General features: G+C 39.4%; 2 protein-coding genes across 9 annotated transcripts in view; one reads left to right on the top strand and one right to left on the bottom strand.

Moving 5' to 3' along the window:
• Positions 1-12283, top strand: part of LOC137174436 (RNA-binding protein with multiple splicing-like) — a 44849-nt gene extending 32566 nt beyond the window's left edge. For 4 of the 8 annotated variants that reach the window (XM_067579705.1, XM_067579703.1, XM_067579701.1 and 1 more), the window contains 2 exons: positions 9172-9291; positions 9929-12283. In XM_067579705.1, coding sequence (XP_067435806.1) covers positions 9172-9208 — 37 coding nt within the window. In that variant the 3' untranslated portion in view covers positions 9209-9291; positions 9929-12283. Of the gene's footprint in view, positions 1-9171; positions 9292-9924 lie in introns of all 8 variants that reach the window. The other 4 variants (XM_067579704.1, XM_067579702.1, XM_067579700.1 and 1 more) reach the window with 1 other exon arrangement.
• A 5029-nt stretch (positions 12284-17312) lies between these two features.
• LOC137174598 (fatty acid-binding protein, intestinal-like) lies at positions 17313-19451 on the bottom strand. Its single transcript, XM_067579986.1, has 4 exons — positions 19294-19451; positions 18679-18851; positions 18274-18381; positions 17313-18138 (listed from the first exon to the last, which is right to left on the bottom strand). The coding sequence occupies exons 1-4, from the start codon at positions 19415-19417 to the stop codon at positions 18088-18090; spliced, it is 456 nt and encodes a 151-aa protein (XP_067436087.1). The 5' UTR covers positions 19418-19451; the 3' UTR covers positions 17313-18087.
• Between the last annotated feature and the right edge of the window lie 8150 nt (positions 19452-27601).

The raw sequence follows: 27601 nt of genomic DNA, 5'->3' as shown, positions 1-27601 counted from the left end.
AACGAGCTCCGACGCCGATGCTTTAATAAAACAGACGAGGTAGAGCTCAGCAAAAATGACTAAAATGCTAATATCAACTGCTTTGATCGTTAATATTATTATAAGCAGTGGTGGAAATCTCTCAGTACATTTACTCTAGTACTGTTTTGTGGTACAGAACATGTACTTTACCTTCCATTTAATGGTACTTTACACTTTAAGTGTAAAAATCAAAGAGGCTCTCTGTACTTTTTACTCCACTGCATTTATTTGGCAGCTGTACTTAAAGGTTTTACAGAAAACACACTACTGATGATTAACTGATTATAATTCTCATTGATTTTGGAACAAAATTGTCTCATTACACTGAAATGATTATTCATTAAGGGAACTAAATCAAGCTTTAGGATTAGAAATGCTGAGAAGTTTCTGTCCTAGGTCAGAGAAAATGATTGGCTCCAAAGACGGTCGCCTGATATTTATTGTACTTGTATGAAATAGGAAAGCTTATTATTGTGCAGTCGCTCGAACATTGTCATAATAAACACTGAATAGTGTGATACAATAGTGGTGGTGCCAAGCAGCAGATATTAGGAAATGTTTGTCATTTTGTCAAACCCTGGCAGGATGAAATACATTTTTTAATTTAAAAAAATGTTTTTTGGCTTTACGACAAAGTACACAGTGGAGAATTATAAAAGGATAGGACAGGGAGAGACAGAGGATATGATGCTTCAAAAGGTCGTAAATGTGGAATATGCACCATGAACTCCTGGAATACCTGGGTTCTGCCGGAAGGGACCTTTTTATGAAAGTTTATTAAAAATGATTAGTATGGGGCTTTATTTAAAATAAGTCACAGATGAATTAATTTTAGAGGAGCTGCAGACAGTAAACAGAGCAGCTGGCCTCTAATAAGTGCTTTGATAAGTACATGAGTCAACCGTAACCATGCATGAGCCACACAGCACATGTGCTTCGCTCTCTGGTTCAGACAAACTGAACGCTGTTGTGCTTGCAGAAAAACAAAACCACAAAGCACAACAAATCCCCTGCTAGTCTGTGTATCTGTGTTGGCTGGCTGTGTCTGTGTGTGTGCATGTGCGTGTGCGTGTGTGCATGCATGCCTGTGTGTGTGTGTGTGTGTGTGTGTGTGTTTGCACTCGGCGCCAGTCACACTGTCACCACTACCCTCCCTCTAACGTCTCGGGACAGGAAGAAACATGTTCTCCCGACCCCTCGGGGAGTCAGTAGGGAGTGGGTGGGTGGGTGGTTGGTAGCATTGAGGCTAACATTCATCAAGCTGTTGATTGGTGCTAGTCCTGTGCTGGACCCTTCCAACCCTGCATCATGGCTGATTTGTCTATTTTCAGAGACTTAAACACACAGCATGATAAAAAAAAAATGTCTGTAATTTGATGTTTTGGGGATTTCTGCTCTGTCAGGGGGGTAAAGGAGGAAGGGAGTGGAGGAGGGAGGGGCTTAAAGGAAATAATTACTCCTCTATCAAACCAGGGGGAGTCATTTGGCCAGTCAGGCTGCCCCAGTGGATATTAGCCCCTTAGTGAAACAACAACATCCCCACATCCGGCTCGCAGTGGAGGGTGAAGTGTGGCTGAGACCTCCAGTCAGAATCAGGGGCGTAGCCAGTAAATGGGCACTGGGCACTGGCCCACCCACATTACTCACTGTCCCACCCAGCTAAGTTTGATCAAAAACTGTTGAAATAAGTTGTAGGAAGTCTGCTTCTGACACACAGACTTTCCTGGGCTGCTTTCAGCCAACTAGCTGCTTTTCAGGTGATGTAACGTTAACACTACAACAATGGCTTAACAAAGTTTTTAATGTGTTATTTGAAAAAAAGATGAGGAAGAAGACGATACCTCCATCGATTGAGTCCACCAGACGCAGCCAGGTTCGGAGGAACTTTAGTATAAATCTATGTATCTAATCACTTAGGAAATAATAATAAGTACCAACACATAGATGAAACACACCTAGAAACACAATATAAGTCACAAATATGGCCAATTTTGAAATTACTCTTCCTCTGTTCAGTCTCTTATTGCATTGAAATCACTTTCACTGTCAAACACGTTGAATAAAGGAGCACAACTGCAGTATCTTTCAGGTTTTGCACTAAATTACCTGTCAAGTGTTTTAACACTCATTACTCAAGTTCATCAAAACAATAAGCCATAATCTAAAAATTACACAGGGCATGACAGTGAAAAAATTAGTGTATAAAATATAGTAGAACAAATAAACTATATATGCCCCTGAACCCAACATGGAAAAAAATGCAAGATAAAAAAGATGCATTTGAAAAAAAGTAGAATTTATGCAAATAATAAAATGAGTGTAAGTGCAGTGTATATATGTGGGAATGTGTGTGTGTGTGTGTGTGTGTGTGTGTGTGTGTGTGTGTGTGTGTGTGTGTGTGTGCTAGTGTGAATGAGTGCGTTTACTAAAGGTAAAAAAAAGCAGTAAAAAGTCATGGGAAAAATCCACAGTGGAAACGTCTTAACTGCCAAACCAGAAAGAAAAGAATAATGCTAATAGCAGCAGCTGACCACAGGTGAAAGAAGCCTCCTCCTACAAATGAAATGTTATTTAGGCACTGGGGGAAAATGACATAAATATGGTACTCCTTGGCGTTTGGCCAGGCATTGAAGTCCTCAGATTAACAAGCTGTTCAGAATTATTGCCCTTGATGATGTCACAATGGGGACACAAGCAATGAATTAGCATTGATTAATCACTTAGCTGTGCTTTTTGGAACCATGAACACTGATTACGTAATGTGCTGTAGACTGCTGCCCAGTTTGTAATTTTTTTTAATTTTATTTTTACTCTTGGGTGTGTGGTGGCCAGGCAGGGATGGAAATAATTAATCCTAAATTTGGTGGTTACTACACCCACCAAAAATGATGTGTTCAATACAAGGGAAGAAAGAAGTGCTGGGGATTTTTTGACTTGGAAAATTACAGTTTAATTCAAACTTATATGAAATTGCTGAAAAGATACAAAGGCCTAATATGTCTTTAAATTAAATATATACCAATACATAATATGCCCTTTAAAATAAGAAATAAAATACTGTAAATGTACTTATTATTTGCAATAAAATAAAAATAAATATGTCTCATTATTGCTCAATGAGGTATCACTGAAACATTTTGTTAATAATCACTGGACACACAAATATCTATCTGTCCCTCATTTCCTGTCTGCAAAGATTCTGATACATGAAGCATTAGAGAGCAAAAGGAAATTGGGAAATCTTGTCATCCCAAAATCTTTAGCAGCACAATGACCCAGAGGAGACTGACTTCTCTCTCATACATGTGAGCATATTTATTTTGGACATAGGCTATATGCCCTGATGTGATCCTTCATCACCACAAACCTCGCACAAGGCTTGACAAGGGCCAGTTTTGGAGTAGGCGATAACAGACAGCGTGGCTTCAGCAAACTAGGATAATTGTTTATTCAAAGCTGCTGCTGTGCAGTATAACTTTATTATAATGTATTAGCCTATTTCCCACAGTGAATATTTTTGAATGTCAGAGCAGAAACTCCAAATTGAGTCTGCGTGCAAAAGTTTGGACCTGTCATGTTTTGAAAGGTTAATAATTTGTGAGTTCAGATCTTGAACACTGCTGTTGCTGCTTCTGTTTGTGTTGTGTAACTCGTAGTTACTTGTTTTGAGTTTGTAGGTCAGGTGGAATACAGTCTCTAACCAGGTTTATCACTCATGCCATTAACCAATCTTGCTTCAAGAGGTAGGCTATAAAACCAGAGCGCCTCTCCTTATTATTGCCACTCTATATTGTTCTTAAATGAGCTAAGAGGATTTGTATCATCCATATTACCAATACCATGTTGTTAAGGCCGGTCATGTGCTTTGAAAGTGCAACCTCAAACACAGAGAGTTGCATGTATGTAGATTACAGAGTGAATAGAATGACAGGACTGTACTGTACATGTGCAACTCGTTAAATGTATGTAACATAATGTAAGGAGTTGCAAAAGCTCTGCTGGTGAGATGATGCCAACCTTTGTTCACAATACACCATACAACTAAGTACATTTAGCAATATGTCACTTTAATTTAACATTTTAAGATATATATATATTAAAAAGTTAAAAAAGACTCAGAAAAAATACTGAGGACATGACCTCAGTGTCCTCAATGGTAACTACAGGCCTGTGTACAGCTTTTATAGACTGATGCTCTGTCTTTTTTCTTCTTCTAACATCGTAAATCAGTTTTTCTGGGAAAAGTTGGCCCACCCACTTCTATATTGGCCCACCCAAAATACAATTTCGTCCTACGCCACTGGTCAGAATATTGTTATAATTACAGGCAACTGCAGCAGCAACACACTCAAATGATGCTGCGTGCATGCCCAAACAGAGGAAATTTTATAAGCACACAAACACATGCACACAAACAAAAGTTCATCGAATTTGTCTTTATTTGTAGGTATCTGTTTCTGAGGTTTCTGCCACCACCCCCATTACAATAATGGTAAAAGGAATTTTGTTTGTGTTGCTCACAGCGTTGGAAAATTACACGTAAATAAGTCAACAGCTTCATGTCTTTCCAGAAACTGGAAAACCACGAACTTAACTGTGAACACATTTCTGAGAAACTACTTGTTACTGCAGAAAATGATCTTAGGAAAGAGATGTAGCTGTTTTATTACTTTTTTTTTTTTCAAATCTCAGAGACAAACATCTCTAAACAACTTCATCCAAAATGATCTACATGTCGACTTATCACTAATAACACAAATCATAAAAACAAAGAATACAGAAGAAAGACAGACATACAAGACACTTGAATTGACTTCAGACCAATTTTCATTATTTTCTGCCTTAGCTCCATGTTTTCTGGCTTGTCCTGAATACATAATATGCAACCATGAAAGCAACCAATGCCATTAAGGTAACATGTTAGTACAGCAAGCATTTTTTTTTTTTTTGCTGCTGTCAGATGTTACAGTAGATACACTCTGTTGTAACTATGATAAATTACACAGTGAGTCATCATTTCGAAGTTGGGAAACAAGGAATATTCTTACCTGTGATATTAGATCTACCCACGCCTTCCCCTACCCAAAACAAAGACTTCTTGGAATCACTGAACCATAATAAGATAATATGTCTCAATACAACAATTGGAGCATAGTTCACATTGAGAAGACAACAATTTTATTTGGTATAACAATTTTGCAATTGCAATTTCGCAGTAGGAGGTTTCAGTTCCAGTGGCCAGCGTTCACTTAATGCAAATTACTCTATACACTAAAACATATCTCCTCAGTAAGCATGTTAACATAGTAAAATGTAATAATAATCATGTTCAACTGTATCTGTCCTGTAACTGTAATAAAAAAGGAAATCCTGCTCGTTTGCTACAGTACATACTGTCAGTGTTGAGCTAACCTTGCTGCTCTCTTTGTCCCTGACATGTTGCAGCTTTTCAAACAAACATTTCAGCTGTACCAGACCTTGTGTTTTTTGGCCCTTCTTGTCCATAAAATGAATACAGTCAGGTCAGTTAATTGATGTCCTGATGTGGGCTGTGACGGGGTGTTACTTATTTATGCGATGCAATCCGCTAAGCAAAGCGCTTGTGAAACATTGAAACAATTTTAGCTGTAAGACAACAAAAATAAATATGAACTGAGGTTACAGGGAAAAAGCTGTTGCACCACTATTGTACAATCTGTCTGCTATTGATGGCTCATGTACAATTTTTTTTTTTTTTTTTTTTTTAAATGCAGCGTTTATGAATTGTTATTCATGCTGAAGGCGTCTGGTGACAGTGAACCTTCACAATGGGAATTCAAAGAAGCGTAAAGTGCCACAGTCCTGAGAGGCTTGCGGTCAGTCAACGGTTGTCTCGGCATCTCACGGATGCGGACCACTCACGGTCGGAGTATGCGGTTCGCCTTAGGAAGTGTAACCGTGGGAGACTAGAATGTGTGTGTGTGTGTGTGTGTGTGTGTGTGTGAACAGCTGAAAGTGAGGTAGTGTTCAGGGTCTTTAGTCATGGCTGGTAATAAGCTTTCCTAATCACCTGGCATCCTGCCTGTCAAGTGCCATTTTGAAAACTTTATTTACAGCAGTGCCACTTCATACAAGTTCAAACAGGTAGCTATCCAGAGTTGACTTCTTTAAACATACTACTGTGTACCGTAAGGTTTGTACTCTACCATCCTTGGAGGTTTAGGCTAGACATTCATCTGAGTGTTGGTGAAGCTGAATTGTATTTGACATTCATGCTCCGGCACAGGGCCGGTCCCAAAGACAACCTAATAGTGAACATTAATGCCTAGTGAACTGGAGGGAAAGGTAATCCGGATTTTCCATCTGACAAGACATGGTGGGGGAGTGTAGTGTGTGTGTACCCCTATCATGCATGCTTGTGTGTGAGCCTGAGAGAGATGAATATGTGTGTGTGTGTGTGTATGTGTGTGTGTGTGTGTGTGTGTAGTCTGGCTGCCTGCCCTGAGGAGCTTTTTGGCCAATAGCCCGACAAAACCAATGGTTCCTGTGCAATGTTGGAATAACTCCCACTAGAGAGCTGAGGGCCAGCTGGGGCCCCTTCTAATAAGGAAGTGGGACTTTATTCCTTCACCCCCTACTGACACATAACAAACACACACACTCATACACACATACACACACACACACACACATACACATACACAGACAAGCATACAGTGTAGCTAGACACTGTGGCCTCGTCCCTGCGCCGGGGTCTCAGGAGCTAGATACATGTCAGCAGCTGCATTCATCACCACCCAGCTCCACCAGATATTGCTGGTATGTGAGAAACACAGCCAGGGCCTAAAGGCTTTTCTCCGGATTAAAGGGGCTTTGGACGGGGCCCTTTTTCACGCTGCACAGGTAGAAGGATCTTAAAGGACCATGCAGGTGTGCTTATAAGTTTTAGCTCCTGAACTTCAAATCAATTATACTTTACATTTTTGCTGACAGTTTTTGAGAGCACGATATATATAGCTTTAGATTTTTGATGTATTTTTTTCTACAGCTTGAGGGAACTATTGGTTTTCATTTATTTACATATGCTACAAAAGATAGAAGATTCTTGAAACTTGCTTATGTTGTGTAATTGCTGACATTGAACATCAAGTTCAGCTTAATTTTTGTCAGTGTTACACTATTGTGTGGTAATGCAGTTTAAAGGTAAAATGAATTGAAACATCCGGCAATTAACGAGCTGAAACAATTATCTTAATTGTTTATTCCTCTGCGGATTACTTTCTTGATTGATTGGTTATTTGGTGAGTCCATGAATGCACATCGAAATTTCCCAGAGACCAGGGAGATATCGTCAAATTGCAAATACATGGAGTTTACCATCATAAAAGACTTAAAAACAAGCAAATATTCACATTCGAGAAGCAGGAACCTGTAAATTTTGGGCATTTTTGCTTAAAAACTGACTATTTGATAAGGATTGCAAAAATTTAGCTACTAAAGAATTGTGACCAACATACAGTATGTACCTCAAACATGTGTTTGACATTCTACTTTAATTTCTTATTTCCTTACTTTTCTTCTTTGCAACATACTGTAGTTGCCAATGTCAATATATCTTTAATAAGCTAAAACTGGCTGATATTATCAACCATACTGATGCTTCAGTTTGGCTCCAATTTTGACAAGAATTCATGTAGACTTGATGTTCACTGTGGTGGATTATTCAACTCATGCAGGATTCAAGAGTGTTAAAAGATTTTCATACCGTACAGGAATGAATGGAGTCCAATGATGCCTAGAGACATAGAAACAATAAACTTTCCAATACATAGGAGCGTAATTTAGAGAATGTCTAGTAGTGATTAATGTAAGTTAAGTACACTATAGGTCATTTATAGTAAATGGGCTGAAACATGATATGCTGTCAAATGCTGAGCTTAAATTTGTGAGCACAAGATCAATGCTCACTGATAACACAGGCAGGAACATTTTCCACATGAAGCCTTGTGAAAAAACCCCCAAAAAAACAAAAACAGTGCACACATTCATGAGAAAGCAAGTCACCTCCCACATTCTCAAACACTGCTTGTTTACCTATCTCACATTATGCGCTTGGGCCGAGTTATTGGATGTAACACATTAAGCCCGCAAATCACTAAACCTTTCTCTAATTCGCACAGACATGTTCAATGATCAACCCAATCTTTAACCTTGGTGTCTCAGCCAGAACAAATAGGGTGGTCTGGAAGTATGCATCGCATCAGCTTAGCCAAGCGGCTGTACAACGCATCGATTCCCTCATCCTTGATTGAACGCGCAACAGGGCATTAGCTAGGCCAGCCGTGCCCCTTCGAAACGCACCGTTCTCTGAACAAGGAACAGTTCCCAGTCTGTCTCTCTTTCTTTCTCTTAAGGTCATGTTTGGTTTACTAATTGTTTATTGTTCCAAGGAGTCCCTCCCCCCCCACCCCATATCCCCCGCACAAGAGTTACCACGGTCTCTATGAGACGTCTATTTTTGGTGATACATCTGGGGGTGGGTGATGGGGTCGGAGGGTTGACCTTTAGCTTCGGTCTGCTGGTGGTGGAGGGATGTGGGGGGTGCAGTGTAGTGGAGAGGGATCATGGGAGATATGGTTATTGAGCAGAAGTTCAACATAAGTATTTAAGACTATTGTCATGTGACATCCTGTTTGTCGCAGCTGTGCTTTAAGCTTGAAGGATTTGGGAAATACTGGCAAAACTGTCTTTTTAAAGGGGCAATCCGTTGAGTTTATATATGTCATTTAACAGGCAGGACTACACTTACAGAGAAAACATATAATGTTTTGTGGCTCTAGTGGGAGCTTTAAATCTGTTACAAACTGGGGGCATTGAGCTTGAAAGACATTGGTGTTTACCAGACAGAGCGGATCTAATGAAATATTGTGTTGCATTTTGGGAATTGTAGGATCCAGTGAGCTTGAGCCACAACAGGGGCTAAAAATCCAGATATACCATTAGTTTTTTTCTCTTTTGAGTCCACCAACTATAAGGAAGTGCAAAACTAAATTGGTGGAGCTTTAAATTTAAAAGTTGAAACAACATCTCAATAAAAACAATCCACCATCACTTTGGATGCTGTTGCAGCTTGTTCACTTCAGTAAAACTCTGTCTCCTTTCTGCCTTCAGGTTCCTGATGTGTGATGGTGGCCGTGGCCGGCTGTGACGGGCGTTGCTGATTGCCTCTCTTGTCCAATTAGAAACCAGGAGGACTGACCTGACTCCAGCTCACCTAGCAGCGTACCGTCGGTGAGTTTCTGGCTCTCAGGTAGCCGATTTCAGGACCATTGATCCCAACAGGCGAGGACAAAAGGTGTAAATCTCACACCTCCACCAAAGCAGCCCGCCTTTCTCCCTTCTGGCTTAGTGTCTGATTTGAAAGTGTTTTTGTTGTGTTTTTCTTTTTCTGGATTGGTGGGGGGGGGGGGTCAGTATCACACTGCCAAAGACATCTGCTGGAATGAACATAACTGCACCAAGCCATATTGACAGCATGTCAGCTTTCATCTGTGTATGTTTCAACTTTCTACTCAACAGAAAGTGTTTTGAAAACAAAACCCAGAATCGCTGTATTAAGATATTTGTGCTATAAAAGTGTGTGTGGTCTTGGCATCTCGTAGGCAAGTGCGAGAAATCGAGGCGAAAACAAGAAACATGTTTTGTGTGTATTTAGGGTTTGTGGTGTGTGTGTCTACACTAAAGTATCTACCTGTGTGTGTGTGTGTGTGAATTTACGGGCGTGCGAATGTGTTTTGCGTCGTGCAACAATTCCACATGCTCCCCTGTGTTTTCTAGTGTACGAGGTTCGTGTGCTGCAACCATGGCAACCTCACCCCTTTTTTTCTTGTCTCCCTCTATCTCTCTCTCTTGTCTTTCTCTCAGGCAGCAGCAGCCTCATGGGCCTCAGGACATACTAGACCCCAGCCTCCATCACACATCGAGCCACCCCCCAACCCCTTCCCCGAAATCCCTCCATCTCTTTTTTATACTGTTACATACTCAAGATTTACCGGCAGCGCTTTAGCGACACCTCCTCTGACACCTACATGAAAGGTACCGCATGACAAAGGCGCACGCACACCCTTTGTTTACCAGTCGACTGCATCGCCTCTCTAACGTTAGCCGGTCTCTCGCTTTTGCATTCTGTATAAGCGAGTATAAAGACAGCCCACCAAAGGAGTGCAAACACATTTATGCAGCCCACTTTTGCAAGGCCAGACATACAGAAGTGTGGCTAAAGCGCTACCGGATAATGTTATTATATGACTATAATTATTACTATTCTGTATATCATTCATATTAATGTTATTATGATGATTAAATACATGTTGAAGCATGACTTTGCAAAAAAAAGGAAAAAAAAACGATGCTGTACATTTTTAGATATTTTAAAGAAATACAAAAAGGTATTTTTGTAATCAAGACAATGTTTGAAATGGTTTTGTTTGATTGGTTCATGTTGTGCTAAAGTGTGTGAGGAACTTTCCTACTTTTTTTTTTTTTTTTTTGCCCTTCCTGTTTCGTGCCATTACTAAATGGTAAGCCACCTCGCTACACCAAAGCAGTCCTGTTGGTTTGCTCTTATCTTGTCTACATATTATGTGGATTTTGTTCCGCTAATGTGCGTCTTGTGGCGTCTTTACCTGATGAAGATATTAGTCCTTTTTTTTTGTCTGACGTGCTTTGGTTCAACTGAGCAGTCGATGTTAACACGGAGAGACAAAAACAAGTTTGAGGTAAATCAGATGTGTTAAAAAAAAAAAAAAAAAAAAAAAAAAAACGAGCTCACTGAGGCATTGACAGGAGTAAGCCATCGCTGCTGAAGGTAGAGTGACCCCAGAGACTGCAATACATGGCAAACTGAGCCCTGCTATAATTAGGAATTTGCTCCTTCATTGTGTAGCAGGAGGACAGCAGCACAGTATAGAGAAACAAAAGACCAAAGGCATTTTTTTATTACACTGGAGAGCTATCTAGGCTAGTGGAATTATTTCATTTTTGACTGCTTTGTAGTCCTCAATCTGATTTCTTATGAAGTATGACATTATTTTTGCTGCATGTCTCATTTGGTGTCACTCCAAAGAGCCACTCTACATCTGAAAGGATATTCACTTTAAGCAATTTGTCTCTTTTGTCTATTTTTAGGGAGCCAACGTGATTCAAAATGCTTTTGTAAATTTTGAATTTACATAGTAGTGATCGGAGTGGAGAAAAATAAATCTTTTTGTAATCTTATGTTTTCTGGGCCTGCAATAACATCTTTGCTGTATGACATATCATCCTGTGATCGTCATTCTGTGACATTTTGACGCCAAAATTCTCATTCATGTCGCGTTCTTACTCAAACAAACAGTGATTCTTGTACTTTTCTGATAAGGCTAAGTCACATTTCACAGTGATGTGACAATCAAAAAGTGAAATATGAAAACAACAATCCTCCCTATTGTATTTAGCCCAGGTGTGTACAATCATATTGGACTGGTTGAATCATATAGTCAGTGTTTGTAATGAATAATAATAATATGCACATCATATCGACTGATTTTCTGAGATTTCTTTTTTTTTTTTGCTTTTACAGACATTTTTTAAAGCCAAGTGTGGCACCAAATTTATTAGAACAAGTATTTATAAGGTGTGTGTGTGTGCGTGTGTTTTTATGGGTATTATGTTTTTAAAGTTCATAGAAGATGCCCATCATATAATTCAATGTAAGTATTATTGTAAGTTTAATTGTATATTCATTTGGTAATTTTCTAGAGATTCTTTTTGTGTTTGTATCTGACTGATCGGAACATACTGTATGTAATATATGAATACTGTTTTACCTACATAATTCACTGTGAAATCCAGAAAAAAAAAAAAAAAACATGCCCTTTGAACGAATGGATCTTTTTGTATTTCGCCAGCAGTACGGTACAGAAGTTCCTGGAAATTCATATGATGATCCCTCCTTTTGTCAATGAAAAATATTCCTTTCTTGTTTCTGTATACCGTGTGCGTACCCGTGTGTTCTGTGCATGTTCACGGCATGTGTGTGTGTTCTTCTTTTCTTTTTTCTTAATGCATACAGTACTGTTGATATTTATGTATTTTAGCCGCTGTAAGGAGAAACTGTATTTCAGTGAATTGCAGAGGTTTGTTTGTTTGAAACAAAAAAAAAAGGTGATCAAAATGAGGAGTTTTTATGAAAATGTTAAATGAAGACATTTCAGGCCGTCTGCCATTAAAGACTGTGACGTCATCCCTGCTGTCATTATTATATTTTTAGCTTCTTTCTGAATGTTATTGTGGTTGCGTTTCATGATGCATGCTTTTTTTTTTTTTTTTTCAAATCAAGCACCAATCGAGTGTGATGTTTTACTAGCTTTCGTCATGTTGGGGTGTCCCACACTGAAGAGAATTAAGACCCGCAAAGACATCCACCTACGTAAAACACAATTTCCTCTTCCCCTCTCACACTTGTCATTGGATAACACCTCCCCCACAATCCCAGGAGGCCATGAAAAACATGATGTGGGATCCTATAAAGTGGTTTGTGTGCCAAGGGAGCTGGAGACCTCTTTTTGCCCTCTTTAAGAATAGCCCACCTAACCCAGGGGCTGGCTACTCCTGAGACAGAGGCCACATCCAATTTAGTTTCTCTCTTCGCTGTTTCCACTCTCTCCTGTCTGCTCAGTCACACCAGGTGGCACACACCAGCTTCTCACATGACACACACTGGTCCATGCCTCCATGCCTGCATGCCTGGAGGGGGGGGGGGTTCACACCGGGTGTCAGAGTGGAGCAAAGTGGGGGGATAAAAATGTTTGTGTATGCATGCGGGAGTTCGGGCAGGGGGGACAAATTCATCCAGGTGCATGCATGCATACGCCCAACTGGCAACACTTACTAATGGTGTTACTCCGTTTGACAAATCCATTAAGGAGGTGTTTCTCTGTCTCCTCTCACTCATCCTCTTCCAGCTGCCATACACGTCCTTAAAAAATCTTGTACCTCTACCCTTTGGATTTATCTGTCTCTCGGACATCAGAGCTTGTATTTCCTTGTATTTTCATTTTGCCATTAACTGTGTCGCTCAGCTCACTCGCAGTAAAACATTAACCACTGCTTTCTATAATAGACAACCATGGTATCATACACTGCTGTTGCAGACAATTCCTGAAGAGACTGTGGATTCAGTGTGTTCATAGTGCACTTAAGCCCCCTTAAAATGAAGCCATGCCTGTCTGTGAGCCACCAGATTTAATATGTTTATGACTGATTTCCCTCTTTAAATCATTTCATTTGATCATTTAAGAGGCCCGAGTGTGGTGAAACTCTCCTAACTAAAATAGAAAAAAATAATTCTGTATAGAGGAAATACATGTGATTGCAACATTTGGGTCTGGCTGGGAATTAACCAGAGACTTTGTGTCTCTCCCCACATTTCCTGTCACTCTACACTGTCTCCTATTTTAGTTAAGCTTATAAAAAACCCCCCGAAATACTTTGACATTTTTGAAAATGCACTTATTCGCTTTCTTCCTGGTAGTTACGTAAATGGGAAGATAGATGTCTCTATGGTTAATATGAAGCCAGATCCAGAAGAAAAGCTTTGCATAAAAACATGGAAATAGGAGTGGTATCAATCTTCTCATCTAACGCTCAGCAAGAGAAAGCAAATGAGCATATTTCCCCAAAATGTTAGAAAAAATGATGACCTCCTATCCCATGAATTGAATTGTGGCCAGATCTTTCTGGCTGGTGTTTCAAACCATCCGGTTGGGACTTCCCAGTGTATTTATAAAGACTTTATCTTGTTAAAGGGCATTTTACTTGCAGGCTCTGGCTGATTTGCACACCCATACATCTACATATTATCTAATATTATTTAAAAAATCGCTGTAACACTAGCATTTTTGATCTTGCAAAAGGACAAACTTTAGTAAACAATCCTCTTTTTTTTCTCTAAAACCTGACATACTGTATACCATCATCATCATCATAACTTTCATCACACTAACACTTACAATTTCACAAGGCTGGCAGAGGTTATGTTAGAGCATGTACTGTACACAGCGTGAATTTAAAATAGCTCCAATCTCTCAAGGCATTTTAAAATGGTTCAGATACAGTAGCCTATTCAGCACTGACTAGTGATTGTGACTCATCATTCAGCAGCCTCTGTCATATGTCTCTGCAAAGGCCTGAACAGTCATTGTCTAAACAGTGATTGGACAAAAGTGGGTTGTGTCTTCTTGGAAAGATTACCCAACCCCAAAGCCCTGACACTCCCCGATGCGCTGTTGGTCTCTTTTGTGATCGTTACTCTTTTAGATAAGCTGACGACTTCAGAGTGAGTCAGTGAATTTGATTTCACAGCAGGTGTGTGTGTGTGTGTGTGGGAGGAGGAGGGGGAGGAAGGGGGAGGTTTCTTCCTGCGCTGTCCTCTCTGCGCTCCCCCCCACCCCTGTCCTCACTCTCAGTCTTTCCTCTGTCCACCTCTCACTATTTTCCTCCGCTCCTCTCTCATCCATAGCCTGCACCTCCCTCGGGTGGGCCCCTGCGCCTTCGGTCTCACAGCAATGAAAACACTGAGGTCTCCCACTACTTTCCTGTTTCTCACTGTTTTCACGCTGCTGCAGTCTACTCTTTGATTCCAAAAAGATTCAGGGAGATTTATTTGCTTAATAATTTGAGTTGAAATCCAATAATTGTGTAGGCGTGTGTGTCTGTCTGTGCAAACAGGGTGTGTGTCATATGATAACTTGACAGAGAGATGACATCATATGATAGTCCAGGCTATTTCTCTTAAAAGATCAAGAGCTCCACAGCACTACCCGATGGCTATAAAACTATATTACAGCATTCACGCACAGTACAATGAACAGTTCCCATAATCATTGGTGGAAGAATTATTCAGATCCTTCACTTATTAAGTAAAAGTGACAATACCACACTGTAAAAATACTCCAGTACAAGTGTTCACAAGTGCACTTAAGTAAAAACAGTTTAATTAACTAAATTGACCTATGAATGCTATGTTATCATATAGATATTATTACTGCTGCATTAACATATAATATTAATGAATTAGTGACGCATTTTAATGATTTTATTGCATTTTAATGTAATGAGGTCAGTGGTGTTGACTCATTTATGTTCTGTTGGGTAGTTCAATCTAGATGAATACATTATATTTTACATTTTGTGTGCATGAGTGTTGTAGAGTAGAATTATAATGTAGCATAAATAAAAATACCCATGTACAAGTACCTCAAATTTGTACTTCAAGCATGGTATTTAAATGTAGTACTTAAGTAAATCTACTGCACGTATTTACTTTTCACAATCACTCATAGTAATGAAATGTTCTTCTGCAAAATATTTTTTTTAAACCTCATTAAGAGAAATAAGAAGTTTTTTTTGACAGGATGTTTGGCAAATTCTGGCATATTGTACAATTACCTTTTTAAGCAATATTCATTTGTTGTACAATATATTTATTATGCTCAAGTAGCAGTAGTTTCAGCCAAACATACACAAAATTAGGGACTTTTTTTCATAAGGTACAATAATAAGGTGAATGCAGGTAGAGGATGTGGATTGTGCAAAACCTGCATGTCAAAGCACATCAAGAAAAACGCAAGATTAGAAACAACTCCCATCCTATTAGGGATTTTAGTTACTTTAAAATAAAAAACATACCACAATCAGCCCATTTTCCTTACACCAGAATCAGTAGGCTGGCAGTCCTCTAGCCTCACTGTATCTGAGGGTTCTCTGAGGACTTTGCTCCCCATGGTGGGTTCAGGGGCAAACTGGTGTTCAAAGCAGCCCTGGCTCTGCCAGATTAGCCTAGTGCGCGGTGGGTTTATACCCCCATGAAAGAGGGTGCCACTCAGGGCTCAGAGGGGGGCTGCGATCAATTGATGGTAGACTCAGGCAGTCCAGGTTTTGATGTGAGATGTCGAGGGAGGATAGCACCCTTACTTTTATTAGTTATTAATCATACTTGGATGAAATGTTCTTCTTGTCTGTTTTATATTCCGAAGCACACCATGACTTATGGTGCAAATATCATTTAATGCACCACTTTTGTGTGGCTTTTGTGAATCCAGCAAACAGTACATCATTAAAATGATTCATTTATCATTTTCACTGGAATCATATCTTGATGTTATTGCTTTATAAAATTAAGTTGCTCAGATTAATTTTAAGTAAAATTTAGTTAGAAACAAAAAAAATTAGTTTGTTTTTACATGTTTGAAGAGGTTTATCTGTCTGTGACTTTTGAATACATTTCCTTCATATCGATAGCCTATATCTAAAAATAGGATATGAGAGAAATATTTCTATTAATATCCATATATAAACCTGATTTCAACCATATCGCACAGCTCTAATTCACACTATGAAAGATATTTGTCCTCATCCCTGGTGAACTCTCCATATCTAAATGATAATCAGCTCTGTGCCGGTCATCTGTTATTTATAGAATTAAAATATGCACTCTAAAGCTGTTTTATTGTATATGTTAGAGGAGCAGATGATGCTGGTTCAAACTACAAACAAGTGAGGAATAAGCACTCAGTTTGTTATCACTGCAAACAGTGATATCCCAGGATTCAAACATGCAGCAAAGTTGCTCAGTCAAACTTCTTTGTAGGAATCAAATAAGATTTTAAAGCCATTTAAATCATATTTTCATTGGCCAGACGAGTCTACCACTAAATGAAGTGTCAGGCAGGGCTAGTACAGCTGTAAATCAAAAATACACAAAGGTCACCCTCTTGTGGTCAGAGAAGCTCATTACACACACACTCCTACCATTTCTATCCACAACTGAAAAGCAAACATTTCTGCCAATGAATGAACATCATTATCCACCATATTTTTACAAGCCTGTCATGTGAGAAACCCTTATCATCACTGTGTTTGTCTGTTCAGGATAGTTGCTGCTGAGGGTAGCACATGACTGCACAAGACCCTGCTGCCACCACGTGATCAGACTGGAGTCATGCTATGCAAGAGAGTCTTAAAGGCAGAGTCTGAAATGCTTTGCTAATGTGACATTTCCTCAGAAACCCGACAGCGATTATGAACTTATGATGCTCGTAAAATGTAATCACCAGGACATGAACAAAGCCAGCCATGACTTGCAGCTTTGTAGACATTTGATGCACCAATTAGACTTTTTTTCCTGTCATGAATTTACACCCACATTCAATTAAATCCACAATTTCATCCCTCTTGTACTTAAAATGTGTTAGAAGAACCACAGAATCAAATGACACATGACATTTTATTTATTATCACAAACTAAATCAGAACCTTTTAGTGCGAAATGAATGATTTCCCAGCTGCATAAAGACACATCACGACACCTAATGAACTGAATGTAATGGTTTGATCCTCCACTATGTGATGCTGTAAGCTGCATCCCTTACAATGATGAAGACTAGTGTGAGCAGGATGGTCAAGTCAAGTGTAAGAAGCTGTTCATCTCCACTGTTGGAGACATTTAAAGGGTAAGTTCACCTAAAGTTCACAAGAAAACACAGTGTCTAGCTTATCTCTAGTGCTGTCTACCCATTTAGATATTGATTTTTTCCAGATTTTGAGATTTCTGCCTCTGCTGAAATACATTGGCGTTGCTCACAGCAAGATCTCAATATCTCAAAATCTGAGCAACTAAACCAAACCTATCTGCATTGCTAGACACCACTAGAGGTCAGTGAGAAAATATATTTTGTGTAATTTAGGTGAACCAACCCTTTAATCAGTCATTGGCCATTTATAAGATGCCCTTTTTAAAGATGGTGATGACATTTTCACCTGTTTTCCCTGCTGCATGTAATTAGTTGTTAAGTATTTAAAGGGGTTAGTTGGCATTTTTTTTGTTTGCCATATTGTCTCTTAAGCTCATGGAAGTTGCTTGTCCCTGCTGTCAAATATGAAGTAGAATATCAGGAAACTTGGCCGTGTCTTTCAGTTAGAAAACAAACACATAAATCTTTATTGTGTCATCTATATAAAAATAAAATATGAACTTCGGACTCAAGGTCACTGCTTCTTGAAAATTCTCTTAGCATCCACTCCCTCGTAGTTGTAACTCTGCAGGGAAACAAGACATAGAGAGAGAGAGAGAGAGAGGTGTTACTGTATGGAGACATATATTGCAGCCAAAGTGATTAACATATTTCATAGGAATTGGATCATGATCGATGAGACGCATCTGGACCTACTGACCTGCACGAGTTCTCCTCCCACCAGAGTTCTGGTGGTGGTCAGGACCTTGTTGTTGTCTTTCCTGGTAAATTTGCCTTTCAGCATGTCACCCTCCATCTCCCACGCACCCTGATGAAGAACATATACAGTTGGTGATAAAAGCTTTTTAATACTCTTCTTATTGCTGTGTTACATTAAGTTTCACAGGGAATGCTTGTTGGTTTTTTGAGGAATAAAAACCCATTGCAGCTTCTACGTCTTAACTCTAGCAGTAATTATTCACTGGCACTTTTCCATCACTTCCAGCTTTAGCTTTAGCTGGCATGGTTTGCAACCAGGAATGCAAAACCATTTCTGGCTGCACTGAAATTATGAAACAGCACCTGTTCATTTCATAGTGTCTGAACGTCTTTATGAGACACTCACTGAGACTTCAGTGCCATCGGCCAAGCTGTAGTCGAACAAGACGCCCAGGGTGAAGTCAATTTCTTTGGTGCGGAAGGTGCTGGACTCTTTGATGTGAAACTTGTCCCCTGTCTGCTCGATGATGACCTTCAGGTTGTCGTGCTCTGCCAGCTTGCGCTTCATGATGTTAATACCTTGTAGAACAGAGAATAATAGAAATATGAAGCTGGATTGTTGCCATTATGGGACACAATGAAGGTAATTTAATGAGAGTAAATTTGGAAGTAACAATTTATCGTCATTCAAAGAAAAACCAAAGGACTCTGCTTGTAGTAGAAATTGTCACCAGTCTCCTTTAAAGCAGCACACTGTGTCCAAGTCCGGAAAAAGCCTTTGTTCATTGACAAGCTCTTAATTTAGCAGCAGCTATTATAATAGGTGCTGCCATAAATCTTCAAACTTATCAACACCTCACTGCACTCTGTTAAACCCACACAGCAATGTCAAACGATGTGGAAACACATGACACAGTTACATATATTGCCCTCATAAAGGAGATCATAAGGCCAGAAAAAGCAGGTAAATATGACATGTGTAATGAAATATGATATGAGTGACAGGCTCTCACACACTCACCCATTTGCTCCATGAACTTGTCATAATTCTCGCTGCGATCGACCTTCCAGGATCCGTTGAATGCCATGGCTGCAGGCTCGTTGGGTTGAAGGCAGTAGCAGAGCGTGGGATTGTGAATGACCATTGGCCTCCATTTATATACACCCCTCCAATCGTCCTATCACCCCCCCCCCCCACCTCCCCCTACACACACACACACCTCCCTGACCTGGCATGGAAGATGCTCTTCTTTATCTCACTGATTATCTGTCTGCTGATGTGGCCATTTAAAGACTGTGTCAAATGTAGGGCGACTGCTGCACGACCTCGAGCACACACGGATAAATGAGCGGAGGTCAACTCCCCTCAGTGAGTCTGGCACAGTTAAACACTGTGGCACTGTTCTGCAGGAGAGAAAAAAAAAGAAGAGTGGGCTGTTTGTATGTCACTCAACTGAGCCCCTCTCTGTTTCTCAATCTTTTCTCTGTTGCACTGTTTGTGCCTGGCATGAAACTGAGTTTCTATCTGACCATAACAACTTGAGCTGGCATGCTTACAACAAGTAGTGACCCAGAAGAAAAAATACTCATTCTATTTGTCCAGAGTTAAAGGTACACGCTAGTATGTTTGCAAGTTTTAGCAACTTGACTACAAATCAAACCTTGTAACATGTATGTAACATTTTTGATTGCAGGCTGTACAGTTTGAGATTATTTTATGTTTTTAAGTTTGGTATGCTATGAAAATCAATGAGTAACCTTTCTTACGTTGAGCAATCCATACATATTAATTCATAAATATTAAGATTTTATACTGTATATCAATATTGTCAATGTTACCATCAATGGTAATGCATTTCAAGCACACATTGATTTTAAAAGACTGCACTTATTTTTGACAAATCGCTCCCAAATCAAGGCCCACTTATCAGTTTTTTTTCCAGAGCTTTCATCCGTATCACAAGATCATCATCGCTGGATTAAGTTTACTCAGTTGTCAGGAGCCGTTGCGATTTCATCCACAGCACTTTAAAGACTTCTTGTCGGTACGCAAAAGTTTATTCGTGACCTGTGCAAACTTCATCATTCAATACAGTTGAAAAATAGCTGGGGAAAAAAAAAGCGAGTAAGTGAACCTTGAGTTGGGATTGTTTTGTCAAACCACTATTTCACAGGTCAAAGATACATTTTCATACTTAACTTCCAGCGAACACAGACGAGACGTCTGGAAAGTGTTGATGAGATTCTAACAGCTACTGAACTCATATGTCAACAGTCTCCATGACAACTGGGCATACTCCATTCAATGATGAAGACTGGGTGATAGGGTTGAAAGCTGGTAAGTTCCTAACATTGAGTTGGGATTTTTTTTGGTCACATTTTGAGCGCCAAGAGTGAACTTTCATGTTTAACTGTATTTATTGTTTGGATTTTAATATACAGAAATCAACAGATTCCTGGAATGGTTGGCAAAATACATCCAAATTTATGAAACACAGTAACATGGACTGCAAAATATCAAACATGTAACAAACAACACTGCATTCTTGAAAGTATCAAAGTAGTTGCCATTCAGTTAGTGTCCTGGGACAATGGTGCACTATAACTGCATTCTTGAGAGGAAAGCTGTGAACTCTGACCCGGACTGTGGTGTTATGGACACTGAGAGAATACTGAATGCATTGTTTATACCTCAAGAAGCCTCTTCAGTCACCACAAGATGCCACCTCTATTCAACAAAACAGTATTAGCAGATCAATGTTGTCTGCCAGAGCAACAGAAAGGCATACTGTATATATAGGTGATGATAGCAAGGATCATATTTCACATAGTTATCACAGTTCACCAGTGCGGCTGTATTCATATTCATTGCATGCTGCTTGGTTAAAAATACATTTGGGATCAAAGCGATAATTCACAGATGAATGACTACAGTTTGTCTAACATAGCATGACGGATGCTGTTGTTTATAAAAGATGGAGGATAAATCTATGGGGGAAACCTAATTCCTGGGTTCAATTTATATGATTAATGGGCTTTCGGTGTTCGGTAACATACTGTACTAAAGTATATCTACGGAAAAAGAATATTTTCATTGCAGTGTACTGTAGATGGGTACATGCTAAAATAATCTACTTTGGGTGTCTTCAAGAATCGTCTTTAAATAGGACTACAGGGCTGGGAATAGAGGTGATTCACCTCAACCGTTTCAAATGGTAAAATAACATTTATTGTATAATTTTGACTGTATAAATGTATTTCAAAGAAGATGTGAGTGCTTTTCATAGATGATGACACTTATTCTCACACAAAATTAGTGCATGACCCCAGCTCCACTTTTCCAGGTGTATATCTGGATTTTAACTGATTATATTATGTCTTATAAATAAGGTTGATTTTCCAAACAACTAATGTTCACTAAATATTTAAAATAATCAAATTTGCACAAAGTTACATACTCTATATCTTGAAAATATTTTACATTGTAAACATTTTTGCGTATTCCTAACGACTCTTTTCTCATAATCTGGCAGCAGCCCAACAGTTATGTAAAAGCAATAGCAATGGGGTATTTTACAATTTGTCTCATTGTAAATGTCATTAAAAGTTATGATCGTAATGTGAGTTTTTATCTGAATATAGCTGTTGCCTTTCCCATAATCCCCTTTTACTGCTGACAATAAAGATACTTTGTACTTTGATTCTGGATCACCTGATACATTGTGTACTATAAACTGTGAGTATTATGCTTTATGTTATGTTTGAATTGGTATCATAATGAGATTAAAACCGATATTACTACAGTTTAATATACTTGCTTTTATTGATGGAAAATCCACACCCTGTTTTATCCTGTACCACTTTCACCATGTTGTTTACGATGATCAGTATGCAGCCTGTAGAGATTTCTCTCTGTGTCTCCTGGGTTGATGTTACACTTCGAAGTCAAACGGTGATAGAACTCTCTATAATCTCACTAATGACTCCGTTTTCACACATATAATTAATTCAGTGATCATTTTTCCATACTGCTGTGCCCCAGTGGTCTCAATTACTCTTATTAATGTTAACACTACACCTGGAACCTCTCCAGTGTAGACTAATACTGTATTTCATTCTGAAGTCACATCATGCAGGGTATTTAGTCTAATCATGGCATTAATAGATAATTATCTGATGATTTTCTCTTATCATCTTGATGCAAATTGCAATTTCATTGATCATACCAGCAACCCGTATCATATACGGGCACTAAAAGATACTGTTGCAATCCTCAGTAACTTCTTTTGAGAACGAAAATAAAACCTGAGCTGCTGGTGGTGGAATGCAACATGTTCATACTGATTTTTTTATGATTCAGCCAACTGACATAGAGCTGAAACGACTAGTTTCAGTTGAGCAACAGAAAATTCTTTAGCAACTGATCTGATAATGGATTAATCATAGCTTCTGAAATCTTGGTTAGAAACCTTACTTATTTCTCTATAACATTGAATATTTATGAATACTAAGCACTAATCAAATTTAAAGGTTGCAAAAAAAAACAAACATCTTAAATTTTGTTTTTCAAGTGTTTAACACTCTGCCTCATTGGGACTGTGTGGGTGTCACATAATCAGATTCGACTGACACTGCCAATCAAATGAGCGAACTACCCAACAGCTCTCATCACGTTTTGATTTCATTGCTGCTACATTCTGATTGGTCTGCCAGCCCACTTCAAACCAGTGAGATAAGCAAGGACAAAAACACAAACACAGAAATCTTTCTTCAGAAATACTCAAAACTGTACTCACTTTGGCAGAAGACTTTGTGTTCATGTAGGATCTCATCACTCTTGTAAGCAAGAAGAAGAAGCTGAATGAGAAAATAGGTTTTCAGTGCCTTTAAACCATTCATCAAGCAAAAACATTTCATCGCTTCAGCTTCACAAATGTGAGAATTAGCTGCTTTTGTCAGTTTTATATCATTGTAAATTGAATATCTTTGGGTTTTTGTAGTTTGTTGGAGAAAACAGGTCATTTATAGACATCCCCTTGGGCTTTGGGAGACTGTGATGGACAATTTTTATTACTGGCAGATCAAGAATGAAAACAATAGTTAAGTCGACTCAAGTCAATTTTATTTGTATAGTCCAATATCAAAAATGTGCCTCAGGGGGCTTTACAGTCTGTACAGCAATACAACATCCTCTGTCCTTAGACCCTTGATACAAATAAGGAAACACTCCCTAAAAAAAAAATCTTATGGGGAAATAAATAGAAGAAACCTCAGGAAGAGCAACAGGAGAGGGATCGCTCTCCCAGGATGGACAGATGTACGATAGATGTTGTGTGTATAGAATAGAACGCAAATTATAGAGTACAGCATTGAACAGGATACAAAATTATAATGGATTTATAATATATATAAAGAATGTGAAGAAGAGGATGCCAAGCAGCTTCCAGGTGCCACCAGAACAGAATAGAACCTGAGCCATGCAACCTCCATCACCATGGAGACCTGGCAGGAGGACAGACTACACATGCACACAGGGGAGACTCATGACACGCCATTGACATACATGGGAGAAGAGACAAGAAAAGACATTATTCACACAGCTGGCACTGACAGCCAGGGAAGCATAGCGGTTCCAGGATGGGTACTGGTCCAGCAAGAGATGCCTGAGAGACAAGAGAGGAGGAGAAACTAGGGAGAGAGAGATGGAGAGAAGAGCGAGGGGCACACAGCTTGGATGCTCATGTGCTTTTGGAACAAGCAGAAGGTTAGAGAGATGCAATGTTTATCAGAAGACTCGCAATAACCAATAATCAGTGTTTAATAAATTCATTGAGACAGAAACTTACCCGCCATGAAGTACAAGATCATGAGGTACTCAGTTAAAAGCATCTAATTGTAGGTTAAGGCAAAAGGATGAGTTTTAAGTTTGATAAGGTCCGATAGGAAAAAGCTCTGCCACCTGCTGACTTCTTTTTAACTTTGGGTACACACAGGAGCCCTGCATTTTGAGAGCAGAGAGCTTGAGATGGAATATAAGGTTTTAGGAGATCAGACAGGTATGATGGGGTTGGCAGAAACACCTTAAAGTCTGATCTAACATGGATAGGAAGCCAATGAAGGGAGGCTAGAATTGGTGTAATATGGTCAAATTTTCTTGTTTTAGTTAAGATTCTAGCTGCAGCATGTTAAACCATCTGAAGACTTTTAGTACTAACACATGACAGGCCTGAAAACAGAACATTACAGTAATCAAGTCTCTGTGTCAGCAGTGGACAGGGAAGACCGAATTTTAGCTATGTTACGTAAGTGTAAAAAGACTTGGGGATTTCTTTAATGTGCTTATCAAAGGAGAAGCTGGGATTAAGTGTAACACCAAGATTCTTGGCTGCCACACTTTGTGAAATCACAGTTGTTGAGCGTCACTGTTACTTGATCAAACTGGTATCTGTGTCTAGCAGGGCCAACAGCCAGCATCACAGTTTTATCTGAATTTAGAAGCAGGAAATTTAGTGACATCCAATATTTCACAGCAGCCAAGCAGGCCTCTTATTTAATAATTTGAGTATGATCATCAACCCTTATAGGCACATACAGCTGAGTATCATCCATGTAGCAATAGAAATTTATTCCATGACTACGTATAATTTGGCCAAGAGGCGAGAAAAGCAGAGGGCCAAGAACCAAGTCCTGAGGTACTCCATATTGAACATCAGAGAATTTAGATATAATGTTATTATAGCAAACACACTGTGTTCTTCCAGATAAGTGGGACTTAAGCCAAGCCCAGAGACACCAAAGTTACAATTTAGTCTGTCTAATAGTATACAGTGATCAATGGTAACAATGACTGCACTGAGATCCAGTGATAGAGGCACAGAGGTGGAATCTGAATCCATAGCAAGTAGAAGATCATTTACCACTCTGCTTAGAGCAGTTTCAGTGGAGTGACGTCCTGAAAGCCGATTGAAAAGGTAAATATAGATCATTTTCTTTTATATGGGTTGAAAGTTGTTGGGACACAACTCTCTCTAGTACTTTAGAAAAGAATGGAAGATTAGAGACAGGTCGATAGTCCTTAAGAGACCGTGGATCGAGGTGTGGTTTCTTAAGTAGAAGTTTAACCACAGCCGTCTTCAATGGCAGTAGTAAGTGATAAATTAACAATATCTAGCATTGTAGGTCCCAGAAAAGGCCAGAGGTCTTTAAAAGGTTTTGCTGGTAACGGGTCAAGTAGGCAAGTAGTTGGTTTAGAAGCTGACATGCGCTCAGTCAAAGTTTCAAGAGAGTTAGTCTCAAAAACTGTAATAACAGGGATTATCTGTGACTCTTTGTTTAAATATGAATTTGATAACATGAAACTGCAGGAGTAGCTGTAGTTGAAGAACTAATTTTGTTTCTAATCTCATCATAAGCTTTTTAGTAAGTTTAGCTACAGTGTCAAAGAGAAATCTAGGATTATGTTTATTAACATTGATTAAGCGAGAGAAATATGCTGCTTTTGCAACAGATAAAGCATGCTTGTATTTCAATAAACACTTGTGCCAAGATAGGTAAAAATTTTCCGAGATTCCAGTCTCCTGCAGGCCTACTTAAGAGTATGTGTCTCCTCATTAAACCAGGGTGGTAGACCACTTTAGTCACCTAGTCCTAAGAAGTGCAACTGAATCCAGGAGACTAGAGAGGGCTACATTTAAGTCACTAGTGAAATTTTAAACAGAGCCTGTCTCTGCAGTGAAAGGAGCCAAGACTTCAGGCAACTGCTGGCCAAATGCAACTATAGTAGACGGACCAATGTGGTGAGTGGTAAATACATCTGTGCTGACTTTAACAGGACAGGCTAGCCACACTAGCTTGAAGCCTAGCAGGCTCTCTAATCACCTGTGACCTGCTGAATGACAACTCTCTGGTGTCAAACTAAACGTAGACACCTGTCTATATTTCTAGGTAAAAGAGCAGCACCGTTCCCAGTAGGGTGAAGGCTGTCTGCTTTCAGCAGGTCAGGGTGGCTCCAGAAAGATGGCCAGTTATTAATAAATCCAAATCCCTGCTCCTCACAGTAGTGAGCCAGCCAGCAGGTCATTGAGGTGAGACTAATGTACATCTCATCATTGCCCCTCACGGGTAAGGGACTATAGACAGTTAATCAATGCTGATACATCTTTCTGGCCAACCCAAGCATCCTGACTAGGCTAACTTTTGTGATCTCAGACTGCATCATCCTAGCATTATTGTGCAGACATGAATTACTATGTTGCTGAAGGTGCTGTGTGTCTGGGTTCCCTGATTCTCCCTCTGTGATGCCAGCACCCTCAGATTAGCCTCTATGTTGGAGAATCTGACCCCAGCTAAACAGCACACTCAGGCTGGCAAAACTAATCTGATATTGTGAATAATGGAGTCACTATCACTAGTGTGTGTTGTTTCACCCTGTTGGCCTGAGTGGGAGAGGTACACTGGCCTGTCCTACAGGACTGGCGGGGGTCGAAAACTGGTTTTCAGTCAGGAGAGGTGACTGCAGACAAGACCATACAACCGGCGAACAGGGACAAACTCCACTGCATCTGCTGACGAGGCTATGCTAGTCCTAACTTTAGCAGGCCTGCTGTCAGGCCCAGGGCAATGGTTATCTTGAGTGCCTGTCATGTCTAAAGTAGCTCTAGCCGAAAAAAGCTGCTCTAACTCATGGACACGTCTCTCTGGTAGAGACATCCTAGCTGCAACTGCGGAACAGACATCACACACCATCGTTTTAACAAAGCTGCTTTGACTGTGAATGCGCAAAGTTAAGCTAGGCTAAGTTCAAAGCTAGTAAACAGTGTAGCAACAAAAGGCTACCCGCTAACACCAGTGTCATTTAAGAAAAAAAAACAGAGTAAACTTAAGTGTATCACTCCCAAGGTTTCTATTTTATTTGTTTTCTGATTCACCATCTAGTTAAAAGATTATTCTCCTCATGATCTGTTATTTCCCCATTAACCTTTATTATGGATAAAAGTAAAGTAAGGGAGAGTCTGTCTGTCAGCAAGAAACACATTTTAAACACATTTATATTTTATATAATTTATTGTCATTTCCATTTAGTCACATGTGAGGCTGAAAATTTCTGAGCATCAGGTTAGATATGAGTTATATAATTTCCATTTTCCCTGAAACATTTTGCCCAATAAATAATTTCCAGTGTTCAAAAGACACCCTGACCATATTCTGGGTTATTAAATAATGAATTCAGTATCAGGATATCAATAAATAATTACTAAATAATATAAACGGATTCTGCCAGTAGAAATAGTTCATGTGCCTCTCAACAGGACACAGTGCACAGTATAAAT

This window comes from Thunnus thynnus, chromosome 22 (assembly GCF_963924715.1).
Source record: "Thunnus thynnus chromosome 22, fThuThy2.1, whole genome shotgun sequence".
NCBI classification, from domain to species: domain Eukaryota; kingdom Metazoa; phylum Chordata; class Actinopteri; order Scombriformes; family Scombridae; genus Thunnus; species Thunnus thynnus.
The sequence above is the reverse complement of the archived record's forward strand: the minus strand, read 5'-3'. Positions and strand labels throughout refer to the sequence as shown.

Coding starts and splice junctions, on each gene's coding strand:
- LOC137174598 (XM_067579986.1), bottom strand. CDS start 19,417: ATGGTCATTCACAATCCCACGCTCTGCTACTGCCTTCAACCCAACGAG. Junction 18,382..18,678: donor CCGATGGCACTGAAGTCTCA/GTGAGTGTCTCA, acceptor GTTCTTCATCAG/GGTGCGTGGGAGATGGAGGG. Junction 18,139..18,273: donor TGGGAGGAGAACTCGTGCAG/GTCAGTAGGTCC, acceptor GTTTCCCTGCAG/AGTTACAACTACGAGGGAGT.